We start from the raw sequence: 17,025 nt of genomic DNA on the forward strand, positions 1-17,025 counted from the left end.
CATTGGACTAATCTAAAGTATGCTATAATCAATAATTCCTATGCACATATAGCAAATCTTTTGTGCCAATAGCTTTTTAAGTTCTTAAAGTTTGCTTTGCTCAATATTGTCTTCTTAGCACTTAGTATAGTAGTTAGTACTGCCATATGACAGGTTTTATGACAGGTTTTACTTATTAGTATATTAACTATATTTTTCTTCTTTTTTTAAAGGTAATGTGGCTTTAGATAATCTAAAGATAAAAGAAAATGCTCTGGTAAGTTTTTTAATTATGTTAATTACTCATTTAATTTGGTAAGCTCTTAGAAACCCTTGGTTAGTAAGTATCTGGTACCAGGTGCCAGATAAAGTGGTTGAGTCACTCAAAGAAGGATTGCTTGTTTAATTATTTGCGGTAGGAAAATCTGCGATTAAGATTTAGAACTTTTCCCCCTGATGATCAATCAAAATGGTATCTCTTGTCAACAGAATATTTTTCATTGACCTAATTTGACTATATAGCTTTGTAGTAGGCCTTTGTCTTCAGAAATATCTTTGCATATTTTTCAGGTAAATAAGACCTTGCTTTTAACAATTTAATCTAATGAATAATTGTATTTTTGGAAATATATTCAAGTTCAGCCATATAATATTATGGTAATATTAAGGGATAAAATAGCCCTGGCTGGTGTGGTTCTGGTGGTTGGAGTGTCATCCTGTACAACATAAGGTGGTGGATTCTATTTCTGGTCAGGGAAACATGCCCAGATGCAGTTCGGTCCCAGGTCGGGGGCTCATGCAGGAGGCAACTGATTGATGTTTCTCTCTCTTTAAGATAAAAAAAAGAGGTAAAATAGATTTTTTTCAGACTCTAGCTTCCCGAGAATAGTTTGTGTCATTTACTATTGAGCTGAAAACAAAACAACACTCTCCCCATTCTCTCAATTCTCTACCCCCCTGTGAAGCTTTAGCTAAAATATTAGACTTAATTTGAGTTTATGAAATCACTGAAGAATGATTTTATTCTTTAATTAATAGGTCATATTTCTAATTAATCTATTGAATGTTTTAAAGTTTTGTCTGGCTTCTGGTTGGATTTCTACACGATGAAATGCGTTATTAGGGAGAGCATTATGCATTAAATGCTCCCATGACTGGTCCGAGGGAAATTTGGGATATTGAAGATCCTAGGAGTAGAACTCTGTCACAAGGAGTAACATTACATTTTGTTAATTTTGCATAGTGGGAAGGGCATGGACCTTGTAGTCAGGAAGATCTGGGTTTGAGTGCTAGCTCTGCCTTTTACCAGCTGTGTGTCTTTTGGCAAGTTTCTAAATTTTTTTGAGCATTAGTTTAATCATCTTTTAAGTGGAGTTAGTATTATAAAACAACGTAATATCTCTCTGCCTTTGTGGCTTGAGTAAGATGGAAATTGAGCCTGTGGCAAGTTTCTAAATTTTTTTGAGCATTAGTTTAATCATCTTTTAAGTGGAGTTAGTATTATAAAACAACGTAATATCTCTCTGCCTTTGTGGCTTGAGTAAGATGGAAAGTGAGCCTGGCAAGTAGTGGGCATTCAAACCATTTAAATGTTCTTTCCCTCCCTTTATATAGGGTGCTACAACTTTAAAAAAATATTTTTATTGACTTCAGAGAGAGGAAGGGAGAGGGAGAGAGTGGTGGAAACATCAGTGATGATAATCATTGATCCACTGCCTCCTGCACAACTGCCACAGGGTATTGAGCCCACAACCCGGGCATATGCCCTGATGAGGAATCGGACCATGACTTCCTGGTTCATAGGTTGACACTCAATCACTGGGCCAACTTTTTAAAATTTATCCCAAAATTTAGAAATTAAGATTCTATTGCTAGTGATTGCATTAAAGCTTATTTTTCTCTTTATTTTAGAAGGAAATAAGTATAAATAGAGTTGTGGTGACAGGATATATATCTAACATACATAGAATTGATGTGAACTCTGTGTTAGCTTAATTTGAATTTTGGTTGTAATTAAATATAATAAAGTATTTTGTAATTTATATTCTCCCTTAATTTAAATTGCAAATAAACCATATTGGTGAGGTTTTGCTTTAATATGGATCCTTTACACTTATTTTGTGTGAGAAATTATTTCAGGGAGATTACTATGAGCATGAGGCCACACTTTTAGAAGTGTTTAGTTTATAGTTTGTATCCTCTATAATATCAATTCATATAAATTTATTCTCCCTATCCCCCAAGGGTAGAGCTGCTCCTTTATCATGAGTAAGGATTTTGTTTTTTGTAAAAAAAAAAGAGACTTTTTATCGAAAGCTATTAGTATTCTGTTCAGTTCCTGTTCACCTAGAATGCTTGAGCAATCAGAGATCGGGTAAATTCATTATTTTAGTTAATTGTTAACTAAAGTACTGCATTTCATTTGCCAGATTTAAAAAAATATATTTTTTTATTGATTTCAGAGCTGGAGGGAGAGAGAGATAGAAACATCAATAATGAGAGAGAATCATTGATTGGCTGCCTCCTGCACACCCCCTACTGGGGATTGAGCTGGCAACCCAGGCATGTGCCCTTGACCAGAATCAAACCCGGGACCCTTCAGTCAGAAGGCCAACGCTCTATCCACTGAGTCAAACCAGCTAGGGCTCATTCGCCAGATTTTGATAGTACAGATAAACTTCAGTTCTTGAACGTCTCCCATCTGGAACAATTAGGTTCTCGACCAAGTTGTTCACAGAAAAAATGTCTAGGTTGTTGAACAAGCTCCAGTTTTCTACCTGACAGCCCTTTCATGCTGATACATCAGCATGACAAAAAGCATCTCTCAGGCCACAGACAAAGGAGAGAATGCATCTGAGTCATACGCTAAGATCTCAGGAATTTGTGCTGTGAATATAGGGTGTGTGTGTGTGTGTGTGTGTGTGTGTGTGTGTGTGTGTGTTTACTTTTGTTGCTGGTGAAATGGACAATTAGCACAATTTTAAAACATAAAGAGGCCATCAAGAGTGCCGGTTTGGCTCAGTGGATAGAGCTTTGGCCTGCGGACTGAAAGGTTCCAGGTTCAATCCCAGTCAAGGCCATGTACCTTGGTTGCGGGCACATACCCAGTAAGAGGTGTGCAGGAGGCAACTGATCGATGTTTCTAACTCTCTATCCCTCTCCCTTCCTCTCTGTAAAAAATCAATAAAACAGCCGAAACCGGTTTGGCTCAGTGGATAGAGCGTCGGCCTGCAGACTGAGGGGTCCCAGGTTCGATTCTGGTCAAGGGCATGTACCTGGGTTGCGGGCACATCCCCAGTGGGGGATGTGCAGGAGGCGGCTGATCGATGTTTCTCTCCCATCGATGTTTCTAACTCTCTGTCTCTCTCCCTTCCTCTCTGTAAAAAATCAATAAAATATATAAAAAAAATCAATAAAACATATTAAAAAAAAGAGTGCTAACATTGCTAATGGTATGAAAGAAACCATGATTACAGGCGATTGAAGAGGTAGAAAATTGTTGTTGATTGGGATAAACAAAAAGCAGTTAGCCAGTGACAGCAAGAGAAGATGCTGTGTACTGACTTCCTGAAAGACACCCCTAGAATTAGTGCTGAAAGTGATTTGCTTAAGGCTAGCAGTGGATGATTTGTTAAATTTAAGAAAAGAAGTGTTTGTTTATAGATTTAACAGTACATTAGAGATGTATTTAAGAAAGATGTATTTAAGAAAGGTTAAAATGGAATCATTCGAGGATCTGGAATGAATTAATTCAATGTACATTATTTCTAATGGGAAAGAATGATTCAATTTTTGAATAAATTACTTCTCAAACAGCCTTCTGGCATGAATTAAGTTTGAGAACTGAGGTTCCACCGTATTAGCATATACTAAGGTATATCTAACAGAAAGGCTACTGTCATTGGTTCAATTTTTAATAATTATAAGAACTCAAGTGATCATTGTGAATATCAGTTATTATTTAGTACTCTGTGCATAAGAAAGTTATTTGTACTTTCCAGTGGTTTGGAATCTAGAAAGTGAAAGTTTATTATTATTGACTGGTAATTGTCAGTAATCTAATGTAAATGCTAATTTGGTAAACACTATCCTGGGAATCTGCCTTTCCTTTTAAGGTTTTTTTATTTATTCATTTATTAAATATCTTATTTGAGAGAGAATTGGTTATTTTTTTTAACTTATTTATGTGAAAGAATTCTTCCTATTCTGGTATTTCAGATAAACAGTGTTCATCTATTATTTTAAGAGTTTATGAAATTTCCATCTGGCTTGGTTTGGTTTATTAAAACAATTAGATAACTTAATTGCTTTCTTTAACTACGAACTCTTTTTCTATTGTTTCTATTTATAATTTTTTTTCTCATGAATTCTTTCTTCAAAATCAAAGTTTAAGTTAATAAAAACTATTTGTTTCAGCCATAAAACAGCCTTTATGAGTTATTTAAATATAGAACATTTATTTCATGTTTTTCCTTAGAGATGGTGTGTATTTAAGCAATGATACAGAGGTGATTTTTCTGGAGAGCTTTAATAATTTAAGATGTCTTTTAAATTTTTTTCTTCTCTGTAGAGTGAATTGGATGTTCCTTTTAAAGTCAAAGCTGGCCAAATTGGTAAGCACTTCACTCTTCATTTGACTTATTTTTAGTCCTTTTAGTTTTATTTTTCCTGTGTTATTTAATCTAAAACATCTTTTTTTTTTAAATTTTGAATAAAAATGTGAGAGTTTTTTTGGTTATGTTGATGAGAGCTTTTGTAGTTCTTAACCTAATATATATTATGTGGTAATACATATATACTTTGAAGATTTTAACAGTAGGCTAGAGATTTACCCTCTAAAATGGAAGGATATTTTGAAAACAATTTTTATGTATTTATCCATCTTTTTTTGCTCTGTCCCTCCCACCCAGCCTCCTAACCCCTAATCTCCTCACCCTGACAGCTGTCAGCCTGTACTTTATCTATGAATCTATTTCTATTTTGCTTGTTAGTCTATTTTGTTCATTAGATTCCATATATGAGTGAAATCACATGATACTTGTCTTTCTCTGACTGGCTTATTTCACTTAGCATAATACTCTCCAAGTCTATTCATGTTGACACAAGGGTAAGATTTCCTTCTTTTTCATGGCCCAGTAGTATTTCATTGTGTAAATGTACCACAGCTTTTTTATCCACTCATCTACTGGCTACTTTCGTATCTTGGCTATTGTAAATAAAGCTGCAATGAACATAGGGGTGCATATATTTTTTTGAATTAGTGTTTCGGGTTTCTTTGGATAAATTCCCAGAAGTGGAATAGCTGGGTGATAAGGGAGTTTGAATTTTTTTTGGTAACACCATACTGCTTTCCACAGTTGCTGCACCAGTCTGCATTCCTACCAACAGTGCACAAGTGTTCTCTTTTTCCCACATCCTCACCAGCACTTGTTTGTTGATTTATTGATAGTAGCTATGCTGACAGGTGTGAGGTGATACCTCATTGTAATTATAATTTATATCGCTGTGATGATTAGTGACCTTGAGCATTTTTTCATGTCCATTGACCATCCATATGTCTTCTTTGGAGAAGTGTTTATTTAGGTCCTTTGCCCATTTTTTAAATTGGATTGTTTGTTTCTCTGGTATTGAGTTGTATTAGTTCTTTTGAAAATTAACCCCTTATCAGATGAATCATTGGCAAATATGTTCTCCCATACTGTGGGTTCCCCTTTTGTTTTGTTGATGTTTTCTTTGCTGTGCAAAAACTTTTTAGTTTGAGGTAGTCCCATTTCTTTGTTTTTCTTTTGTTTCCCTTGCCTGAGAAAATGTATCAGAAAAAAACAGTGCTATGAGAAATGTCTGGTTCTAGCATCCTCACTGATGACTTTGGTGGTCTTAGGCAATTAACTCGGGCACTGAGTTTCCTTCCTTTCTTCTTTCTTTTTTTTTTTTTTCTAAAGAATTGAAGTAATAGCTGCCTCATTCTTCTTACAATTGGAATATTAAATAAAATAATAGTTACCAAAGTTTGAAAAGTATAAAGCATAATGTGAATAGTCCCTTCTAAAAGTAATATAATATGGAAAAGATCTTTGTAAACTTTAATGTTGAAATTTTTTCATTTTTTTTTCCTGAATGATATACTTACTATATGCATGAATGGTCTTGTTATACTTTTTCCTCTTAATGGAAAGTGAGAAATGTTTATCTTTTTGAGCAGCCAAATAAGAATTTAAATTTGAAATTATGTTTCTTCAGATAAATTAACTTTGAAGATTCCTTGGAAGAATCTTTATGGAGAAGCAGTTGTTGCGACTCTGGAAGGATTATACCTGCTTGTTGTTCCTGGAGCAAGTATGCTATTTTAGTCTGTAATCATTCAGTAATATCACAGTGAAATGAAATGTGACCTGGGTTAACTATTTTATATGTTTAGTAAAATAGAAGATAATTTAAATAAACTAATCATATACATATATATGCACATAACTACATACATTTTACATATACACCCACATATATATATTACCCCATTTGTATCCTATATAATAAAAGCCCAGCAACCAAACTGGGACGACCAGAATGACTGGTTGACTAGTTGCTATGACATGCACTGACCACTAGGGGGCAGATGCTCAACACAGGAGCTGCCCCCTGGTGGTCAGTGCATGCCGCTTGGCTGACCAGGATGAGCGGTGCTCCCACAGCAGGAGCAGCAGCTCAGAGGGCGGGTCCACAGCTGCTCTGCTGACCGGGATGAGCGGCAGTCCCACAGTGGGCCAATCCTGCAAGCCACGCCCACCACCAGTGCATGAATCCTGTGCACTGGGCCTCTAGTTGTTGGAAAGAATAATTTAAATCATTTGTTAGATTGATTCTGTTCTGTATGAATAATTATTTTGCAGCTAAGGCTTTCTATTAAGTTAAGATGCATTAGGCAGATTTATGCTGGGGGAATGAAATGAGTGAGATTTTAAAAATGTACTGATGTGTTAATCTATAGCAGTGATGGCGAACCTTTTGAGCTTGGCGTGTTAGCATTTTGAAAAACCCTAACTTAACTCTGGTGCCGTGTCACATATAGAAATTTTTTTTTTTATGTTTTAATATTTTTATTGAGATATAGTTTACACACATAAAATTCTTCAATTGATGTAGTAAGTTCAATTATCTTGGTAAATTTGTAGAGTTATATAATCATTAACAAAATCCAGCTCTACAATCTTTAATGACCTTAAAAATACCCTTTTACCCATTTAAAGTTAATTACTATAATCACATTCGCCTTAGGAAATCCCTGGCTACTTTCTGTCTTAACACATTGGTGTTTTCTACATATTTTATATAAATTGAATCATAAAAACACATGTAGAAATTTTTTGATATTTGCAACCATAGTAAAACAAAGACTTATATTTTTGATATTTATTTTATATATTTAAATGCCATTTAACAAAGAAAAATCAACCAAAAAAATGAGTTCGCGTGTCAGAGGTGTCATAGGTTTGCCATCACTGATCTATAGATTTCAATATTGGAAAAAATTTCCCCCCATTTTGTTGCTTCTGATTTTGAATGAATATTCTCTCAAAAATGTATGTAAAACAACTGTATGTAATTCTTAAATTATAAATTATAGTATTTTAATATTTTAATGAATGTTTTAAAGCAGTGGTGTTTATTTAAGTAATACCTTTCATTACTAATGTTTTTTTAGTTATAAGAACAATATAATGTTAAGGACAGTCTGGATATTTTAGGGAAAAATTGTTATATTTTCTCAACCATAAAACAACAAATTTTTTTTTCTTTTTGCTTTCCAGTCTTTACCACATACATACTTCATTTGATATAGCATTTATCACATTATATACAACATGGATCTGGCTTTTTTACTTTATATACTTTGATATGTTTAAGTTTTCATGATGATGGTGACAGTTTTGAAAGGCTGTATGATATTTCATTGTGGGCTGCCTGCTGTTTTTGCTATTACAGTGCCTTTTTTTATTCTTTTGTTAGGATACATGGTCAGAAATGAGATTACTAGATAAAAAGGATATATATACTCATGATTGTTGATATTGATTCATATTTTTACTTTCTATAAGTCTTCTTATCAGCTGATATTAGATATTGCATGTTTTTTGTAGTTAAAATTTTACCACTCAGATATAATAACTGGACATTTTCTGATGTATTTTCTGCCCTTCCCCTGCTTCTCTCTTTTACTTTTCTATTCACCTTTTCCACACTTATCATTTTTCATATCTTTTTTCCTTCCTTTTAATTTCATTCTTCCCTCCTTTCCTTTTTGATATGTTTGTAAATAAATAGAAATCACTTATCATTAAACTTTTTGTAAAACTAATCTAAAGTCTATGACTGTTCTTTTACTTAAAAAAAATGACACATCACACATACACAATCATGAGGCTGAACTTCTCCTATTTATTAATTGCATTTCTTTTTTTTTTGGAATTAACTATTTTTAGGTATTAAATATGATGCTGAAAAAGAAGAAAAGTCTTTGCAAGATATTAAACAGAAAGAGCTATCCCGAATTGAAGAAGCCCTTCAAAAGGCAGCAGAGAAAGGTACTATAAGTTTAAGATAAACTTAGATATACCTATATTTTAGATATATTCAGTGCGCTGTAAATAGGAAGCTTTTATAAACCTTCATAAATTGTAGTGTCAAAGAAAGAATCTTCTTTTAAAATCATCTCAAAATATTGATTATAAATATTTTAATGACTCACATTTTTCTGTGATTGTTTTATCTCACTGCTAAGACATTTCTCTTTGGTCTCTCTTAAAAGGTATGACAACTGATGAGTTAAAAATAACAGAAATTTTTGGATATAATAAGATTTCTTTTCTTAGCTTAAGCTGCTGACATCTAACGGAATCCATAAGAAATCTATCTTTAAAATAGCTTGCTCATTAAAATTTGTTTTTTTATGCCCAACTGGTGTGGATCAGTGGTTGAGCATTGACCTGTGAATCAGGAGGTCATGGTTTGATTACCAGTTAGGGCATATGCCTGGGTTGAGGGCTCGATCCCTAGTGTGGGGCGTGCAGGAGGCAGCCGATCAATGATTCTCTGTCATCATTGATGTTTCTTTCTTTCTCTCTCTCTCTCTCTCCCTCTCCCTCAGTGATTCTAATTCTTTTTGCCTTAAGGGTTTTCTTTTATACATAATTATTGCTTCTTTTACACAAAATTACTAAAATACTTAAAATATAGAGGCAATCTTAATGGAAGAAATAAAAAAGCCTAAAAATGTTTTCCCTTTCTTTTTTATACGTAAGCATATTTTGTATTTCTGCTAAGCTTAAGAATCTGTATTTTAATGACAGTTTTCTTTTTTTTTTTTTAAATATATTTTTATTGATTTTTTACAGAGAGGAAGGGAGAGGGATAGAGAGTTAGAAACATCGATGAGAGAGAAACATCGACTAGCTGCCTCCTGCACACCTCCTACTGGGGATGTGCCTGCAACCAAGGTACATGCCCTTGACCGAAATCGAACCTGGGACCCTTCAGTCCGCAGGCCGACGCTCTATCCACCGAGCTAAACCGGTTTTGGCTAATGACAGTTTTCTGTACTTCTATTACATTTATGTCCATATAAAGCAAGGTGGGAATGGTTTTGTATTATGACAATTCAGTGTGATTATTCTTTTTTTTTTTAATATTTTTCTTTATTGATTTCAGAGAGGAAGAGAGAAGGAGAGAGGGATAGAAACATCAATGATAAGAGAGAATCATTGATTGGCTGCCTCCTGCACACCCCCTACTGGGGAACGAACCCCCAACCCAGGCATGTGCCCTTGGCTGGAATCGAACCTGGGACCCTTAATTCGGCAGGCCAATGCTCTATCCACTAAGCCAAGCTGGCTAGGGCATTGTGATTATTTTTTATTCAGTTTTAGTTAATTAGTATATGTGGAAATAGTGTTATAAAAAATGAGGAGAAAGACTTGAATAGCATTAGAATTTAATTTTTTTTTGATACAGTTCAGATTAAATATATTTTCTGGGTACATAAGTACATTGACATATACGTAAATATATTGATACTAGGGGCCCGGTGCACGAAATCCGTGCACTGGGTGTGTGTGTGGGGGGAGTGTCCCTCAGCCCAGCCTGCCCCCTCTCACATACTGGGAGCCCTCAGGCGTTGACCCCCATCACCCTCCAATCGCAGGATCGGCCCCTTGCCCAGGCCTGACGCCTCTGACAGAGGCGTCAGGCCTGGGCAGGGGACCCTCATTTCCCCCCATCACTGGTTCTGCCCCCAGCCCAGGCCTGATGCCTCTGGCCCAGGCATCAGGCCTGGGCAGGGGACCCCCAGACCCCTCCGATTGCTGGCTCTGCCCCTTGCCCAGGCCAGATGCCTCCGCCAGAGGTGTCAGGCTTGGACAGGGGACCCCCACCTCCCCCCGATCACTGGCTCTGGCCCCCGCCCAGGCCTGAGGCCTCTGACCCAGGAATCATGCCTGGGCAGGGGACCCCCATCTCCCTCTGATCGCTTGCTCCACCCCCCGCCCAAGCCTGACGCCTCTGACCCAGGCTTCAGGCCTGGGCAAGGGGACCATCATATCCCCCCAATCCCCGGCTCAGCCCCCCGCCCAGGCCTGATGCCTCGGCCAGAGGAGTTGACCCTCATCACCCTCCGATCACCAATCACCGGATCGGCCCCTTGACCAGGCCTGAGGCCTCCGGCAGAGGTGTCAGGCCTGGGCAGGGGACCCTCATTTCCCCCCATCACTGGTTCTGCCCCCAGCCCAGGCCTGATGCCTCTGGCCCAGGCATCAGGCCTGGGCAGGGGACCCCCAGACCCCTCCGATTGCTGGCTCTGCCCCTTGCCCAGGCCAGATGCCTCCGCCAGAGGTGTCAGGCTTGGACAGGGGACCCCCACCTCCCCCCGATCACTGGCTCTGGCCCCCGCCCAGGCCTGAGGCCTCTGACCCAGGAATCATGCCTGGGCAGGGGACCCCCATCTCCCTCTGATCGCTTGCTCCACCCCCCGCCCAAGCCTGACGCCTCTGACCCAGGCTTCAGGCCTGGGCAAGGGGACCATCATATCCCCCCAATCCCCGGCTCAGCCCCCCGCCCAGGCCTGATGCCTCGGCCAGAGGAGTTGACCCTCATCACCCTCCGATCACCAATCACCGGACCGGCCCCTTGACCAGGCCTGAGGCCTCCGGCAGAGGTGTCAGGCCTGGGCAGGGGACCCTCATTTCCCCCCATCACTGGTTCTGCCCCCAGCCCAGGCCTGATGCCTCTGGCCCAGGCATCAGGCCTGGGCAGGGGACCCCCAGACCCCTCCGATTGCTGGCTCTGCCCCTTGCCCAGGCCAGATGCCTCCGCCAGAGGTGTCAGGCTTGGACAGGGGACCCCCACCTCCCCCAGATCACTGGCTCTGGCCCCCGCCCAGGCCTGAGGCCTCTGGCCCAGGAATCATGCCTTGGCAGGGGACCCCCATCTCCCTCTGATCGCTTGCTCCACCCCCCGCCCAAGCCTGACGCCTCTGACCCAGGCTTCAGGCCTGGGCAAGGGGACCATCATATCCCCCCAATCCCCGGCTCAGCCCCCCGCCCAGGCCTGATGCCTCGGCCAGAGGAGTTGACCCTCATCACCCTCCGATCACCAATCACCGGATCGGCCCCTTGACCAGGCCTGAGGCCTCCGGCAGAGGTTGCAGGCTCCGCCCCTGCCCAGGCCTAATGCCTCTGGCCGAGGCGTCCGGCTTGGGCAGCAGGGACCCGCAGCTGCAGCGGCCCTGCGATCGTGGGCTCCGCTTTAGGCCCAGGCAAGGGACCCCTAGCTCCCGGGACTGCCAGCTTCGACCGTGCCCAGCTCCCATCGCTGGCTCCACCCCTACTTCCTGCTATCACTGGCCAGGGCGGCAAAGGCGCCTGATTCTCCGATCATGGCTCCGCTGATCACCTGGGCTGGGAGGCCTCTCAGATCAGCTGATCACCGGGGCTGGGAGGCCTCTCGCCTCCGCTGATCACCGGGGCTGGGAGGCCTCTTGGCTCCGCTGATCTCGGGGCCTCCGACTCCGCTGATCACGGGCCGGGAGGCCTCTCGGCTCTGCTGATCACCTGGGCTGGGAGGCCTCTCGACTCCTCTGATCACCTGGGCTGGGAGGTCAAAAAATTCTCAAATGCTGTGGATTCTATATTTAAAATGTTAAGTTTATCAAAGTAATATAAAACACACTTTATAATCAGACTAGAGGACCGGTGCACAAAAATTTGTGCACTTGGGGGGAAGGGGGGTCCCTTAGCCCGGCCTGTGCCCTCTCGCAGTCTGGGACCCCTCGGGAGATAACGACCTGCTGGCTTAGGCCTGCTCCCGGGTGGCAGAGGGCAGGCCCAATCCCTAGGTGCAGCCCCTGGTCGGGCTCAGAGCAGGGCCGATTGGGGAGTTGGGGCACCGCCCCCTGTCATACACAGAGCAGGGCGATCCGGAGGTTGTGATTCCACCCTCAGTCACGCTCAGGGTAGGGCCGATTGGGGGGTTGGGGCACCATCCCCTGTCACACTCAAGGCAGGGTCGATGGGGAGGTTGCGGCGCCACCCCCTGTCATGCACAGAGCAGGGCCAATCAGGGGGTTAGGGCATTTCCCCCTGTCACTCACAGAGCAGGGCCCATCAGGGGGGTTGGGGCTTTGTACCCTGTCACACACAGAGCAGGGCAGATCAGAGGGTTGGGGCACTGCCCTCTATCACCCACAGAGCAGGGCCAATCAGGGGGTTGGGGTGTCGCCACTCTCACACTCAGGGCAGGGCCGATAGGGAGGTTATAGCTCTACCCCGTCACACACAGAGCAGGGCCCGTGGGGGGGGGGGGGGTTGGGGCGCCGCACCCTGTCACACACAGAGCCACAGGGCGATCAGGGGGTTTGGGCGCTGCCCCCTGTCACGCTGATCCCGGTGCCAGGAGGCCTCGCGGCTCCGCTGATCCCTGTGCTGGGAGGCATATTACCCTTTTACTATATAGAGTAGAGGCCTGGTGGGTGCCGGCTGGTTTGCCCTGAAGGGTGTCCTGGATCAGGGTGGGGGTCCCCACTGGGGTGCCTGGCCAGCCTGGGTGAGGGGATGATGGCTGTTTGCAGCTGGTCACACACCCTTCAGGGTGGGGGTCCCCACTGGGGTGCCTGGCCAGTCTGGGTGAGGAGCTGAGGGCTGTTTTCAGGCTGGGGGTGACTGAAGCTCCCAACCGCTCCTTTTTTTCTTTTTTCTTTTTTTTCTGGGCCAGCTTTAGCTTTGAGGCTTGGCTCCAGCTCTTAGGCCTCCACTGCTGAAAGTAGATTTCTGGGCTTTGCTTACAATGTTGCGATCCTGCTGGCTGAAGCCCAGCAGGTTTCTGGGGTTTTGTTTAGCTTCTATATTTGTTACATAGTTGCTTGCAGCTCAGAGGCCTGCAGGGGCAGGCGGGGAACGTTGGAGTCCTCCGTCACTGAAGCAAGCAAGCCTCATGTTAGTTTCAAGCTGCCTGGCTGCCGGCTGCCATCTTGGCTGCCAGTTAATTTGGATATTGCCCTGATTAGCCAATGGGAAGGGTAGCGGTCATACGCCAGTTACCATGTTTCTCTTTCATTAGATAGGATAGTTTTGCCAAAAAGACTTCTGATGAAAAATCTTAGTCCCCAGTTTCACCCTTCTCTATCCTTTAGACTCACTCTTTAGAGGGAACCATCATTTTAGGAATGTTAACGTTCTGCCACTATCTATGTTTTTAATGTAAGGCAGTACCTAGGATTTCCTATTATGGTAGTCAAGGAGCTTACCATCTCCTTTTACCTTAAATTCCCCTCCATTTTTTTCAAAATATGGTTATTTCACAATTTTTGGCCAATTACTAGTAAAAATTGACATTACTATGACAGTATTGTCACTGCATAGGTCAAATGATATACTCTGATTATATTTTCTTTCTTACGCAACTGGTTTTCCCCTTGAATTTGTAATTTTTTTTATTTGCTTATTGGTGTTTTATGTAAACTTGTGTTTGATTTTTTCACAGGGTATTTGAAATCTGTTCTATGACTGTCATTATTTCCTCTTGCCCAAACCCATCTATTGGTTCCCCCCCTCTTCCCCTCTTTCTCATGGAGATCTTCAGTGGAACTGGGAGTTTTTTTAGTCCTGCTAAACAGTTGTCATCTGGGGACTGGTCTTCATCCCTCATCTGTATTTAATTAATATTTCCTGGGCCTCTTGCTTTTTGGGCTTCTGTTACTTTGTTCATTGTTGAATCATATCTAATAACTTTTAAGAAAGGATGCGCTGGATTTAGTTTTTAAAATTCTTTCAAGTCTGAGAGTCTTTGTATTTTACTTCCACACTTGTTTGATTTGGCAGGAGATAGAATCCTAGGTTTAAAGTTAGAATTTAGAAAGCAATACCTTTTAGCTTACAGGTACTTTTGAGAAGTCTGATGCTAGTCTGCTCGACACATTGTTGGAAAATCCCTGGATCCTACTGTCCACAACCTTACACTGTAGCTGGGAAAATAAGACATGCATAATAATCAATATGAGAAAGTGTTAGGTCCCATCAAAGAAATACAGATAGAGTGTTAAAGGAGTTCAGAATGGACATATACTAAGTCAAAGAGATCAGACCAGTGGTTCTCAAACTTCTGGCCCTTTCAATACAGTTCCTCATGTTGTGACCCAACCATAAAATTATTTTCGTTGCTACTTCATAACTGTAATGTTGCTGCTGTTATGAATCGTAATGTAAATATCTGATATGCAGGATGGTCTTAGGGGACCCCTGTGAAAGGGTCGTTCGACCGCCAAAGGGGTCGCGACCCAGAGGTTGAGAACCACTGGATCATACAGACATTGAAGGTAAATATTTCAGCTGGGTCTAAAGGATGAGAAAGGAGAGAGGGCATTCTAGGTAGAGGGGACAGTGATGGTGGAAAAGTATAGAGCATGTATGTGAACAGCTAAGAATTTGGGAGTTTGATAGAGTGTAGTTATTGGTAAGTTAGAAAGCTATGGTTAGGTAAATTTTAAGATATTTAACTGCTATGATAATGATAATGACTATGATAGCAGCTAACATTTATTGAGCATTTGCTGTTTGTCAGTCACTCTTCAAAACACTTTACAGGAATTGACTCATTTAACAGTCATAACTCTATGATTTAAAAGCTGTTATTATTCCCATTTAATATTTGAAAAAGCTGAAAGTTAAATAACTTGTTCCATGTCACACAGCTAGAAAATGATAGAGCTAGAATTTGAATCCAGTCTGGCTCTAGCTCCTATAAGTTTAACTGTGAGTATGGATATTCATCTAGCCAGTGGGAGAGTCAGTAACTTGCCCATTTTTCTCTCTTTAAAAATTCAGGGAGTGACTTGACTGATCAGAGCTATTTTAGGAGGGTTAAACTTGCTGTGTCTAGACTGGATTGGGGGTGGGAAATGGGGGGTGGTACATTCTAGTTATATTCATAGGAAGGATCCAGACAGTAAAGTGAGTTAATTTCAGCTGACTAAACTTGTATAAATATGAAAATATTTTATTCTGAAAATAGCCAAAGTGGTAGTCAAAAGGGAACCAAAATAACAGACTTGCTCTGTTTGAAAATTTGTCAAGTAATTTAATGAGACATTAGCCATAATTCATATTTGTCTACCTTGCTTAATTTGAAATCATTGTTATAATTTTAATTATTAAGAATTTTTGTTTTAATATTATGAAAATAGTTTGTATGTTCAAAGAATTAAAATGGTGTCATTGAATGTTACCTTAGAAATACCAGTTTTTATAAAAAAGTATAGTTTTACTGAATTTTACTTGTTCTGTTACATGATTTCTAATTCTTTGAATTAAGTTTAGACGTTTTACATGTGAAATTAAAGGTGTCTTTAAATGCTTTGCATTTTGGTTATTGCTGCCATGCGGATGCAGGCGCACATTCAGGGGAGTTCATATATGGCTTGGAAAACTTTGTTTACAAGGACATCAAGCCTGGTGGGTATGCATGGTTAATTATATTCAGCTACATAAAAATTATATTTTTATCCATGCATGTGCTTTTAATGGAGCCCATTTAATGACGTGCCATCTTTTAGAAAATATGGAAATGTAATTCATGTTTTTCTGTTTTACCATCATTTCTTTTCCCCTACCTTCCACAGTTATGCTGAATGTTCATGGGGTAAAACAAACACAGTCCACTGCTCTGTGAAGCTTGAAATTTGATCTATAGATAACATTTAAAATTTTTTCCAAACTTTTAAAAAATTAAAGTATAATTGAAACACAGCATTCTATTAGTTTCAGGTGTACAACATAATGATTCAACATTTATATCCACTGCAAAGTTATCGCTGCAGTAAGTCCAGTCACCATCCATTACCATATGAAGTTACAAAAATTTTATTTTTCTTCTGAAGAGAACTATTAATATTTACTTTCTTAGCAACTTTAAAATTTGCTATAGTCACCATGCTGTGCATTACATCCTCTTGACTTATTTATTTCATGCCTGGAAGTTTATACCTCTTGACCCCTTCACCCATTTCATCCCAACTCCCCTTCCATATGGCAACCATCAATATGTTTTCTGTATCTATGAGTTTTTTGTTCTTTTATTATTATTTTTTTTATAAGAGTCTACATATAAGAGAAATATTGTACAGTGGAACCTTGTTTCTTGAACTTAATTCATCTGGAAGGCTGTTCGAGAAGCTATTTGTTTAAAAACTGAATCATTTTTTCCCATTAGAAATAATGTAAATTGAGTCTGGCTGGTTCTGGCTCAGTGGTTGAGCATCAACCTACGAACCAGGAGGTCACGGTTCGATTCCTGGTCAGGGCACATACCGGGGTAGTGGTCTTTTTTTTTTTTTTTTTTTTTTTTTTAAATACATTTTATTGATTTTTTACAGAGAGGAAGGGAGAGGGATAGAGAGTTAGAAACATCGATGAGAGAGAAACACCAATCAGCTGCCTCCTGCACCCTCCCCACTGGGGATGTGCCTGCAACCAAGGTACATGCCCTTGACCAGAATCGAACCTGGGA

At 40.6% G+C, this 17,025-nt stretch overlaps 1 protein-coding gene across 3 annotated transcripts in view; it reads left to right on the plus strand.

The window, feature by feature from the left end:
- The window catches only part of VPS13C (vacuolar protein sorting 13 homolog C), a 196,589-nt gene that overhangs the window by 18,948 nt on the left and 160,616 nt on the right, over positions 1 to 17,025 (plus strand). For 2 of the 3 annotated variants that reach the window (XM_059699560.1, XM_059699559.1), the window contains exons 2-5: positions 213 to 256; positions 4,550 to 4,592; positions 6,220 to 6,315; positions 8,457 to 8,558. In XM_059699560.1, the coding sequence (XP_059555543.1) occupies positions 213 to 256; positions 4,550 to 4,592; positions 6,220 to 6,315; positions 8,457 to 8,558 (285 nt within the window). Of the gene's footprint in view, positions 1 to 212; positions 257 to 4,549; positions 4,593 to 6,219; positions 6,316 to 8,456; positions 8,559 to 15,908; positions 15,972 to 17,025 lie in introns of all 3 variants that reach the window. The other variant, XM_059699561.1, reaches the window with a different exon arrangement.

This window comes from Myotis daubentonii, chromosome 1, assembly GCF_963259705.1.
Source record: "Myotis daubentonii chromosome 1, mMyoDau2.1, whole genome shotgun sequence".
NCBI classification, from domain to species: domain Eukaryota; kingdom Metazoa; phylum Chordata; class Mammalia; order Chiroptera; family Vespertilionidae; genus Myotis; species Myotis daubentonii.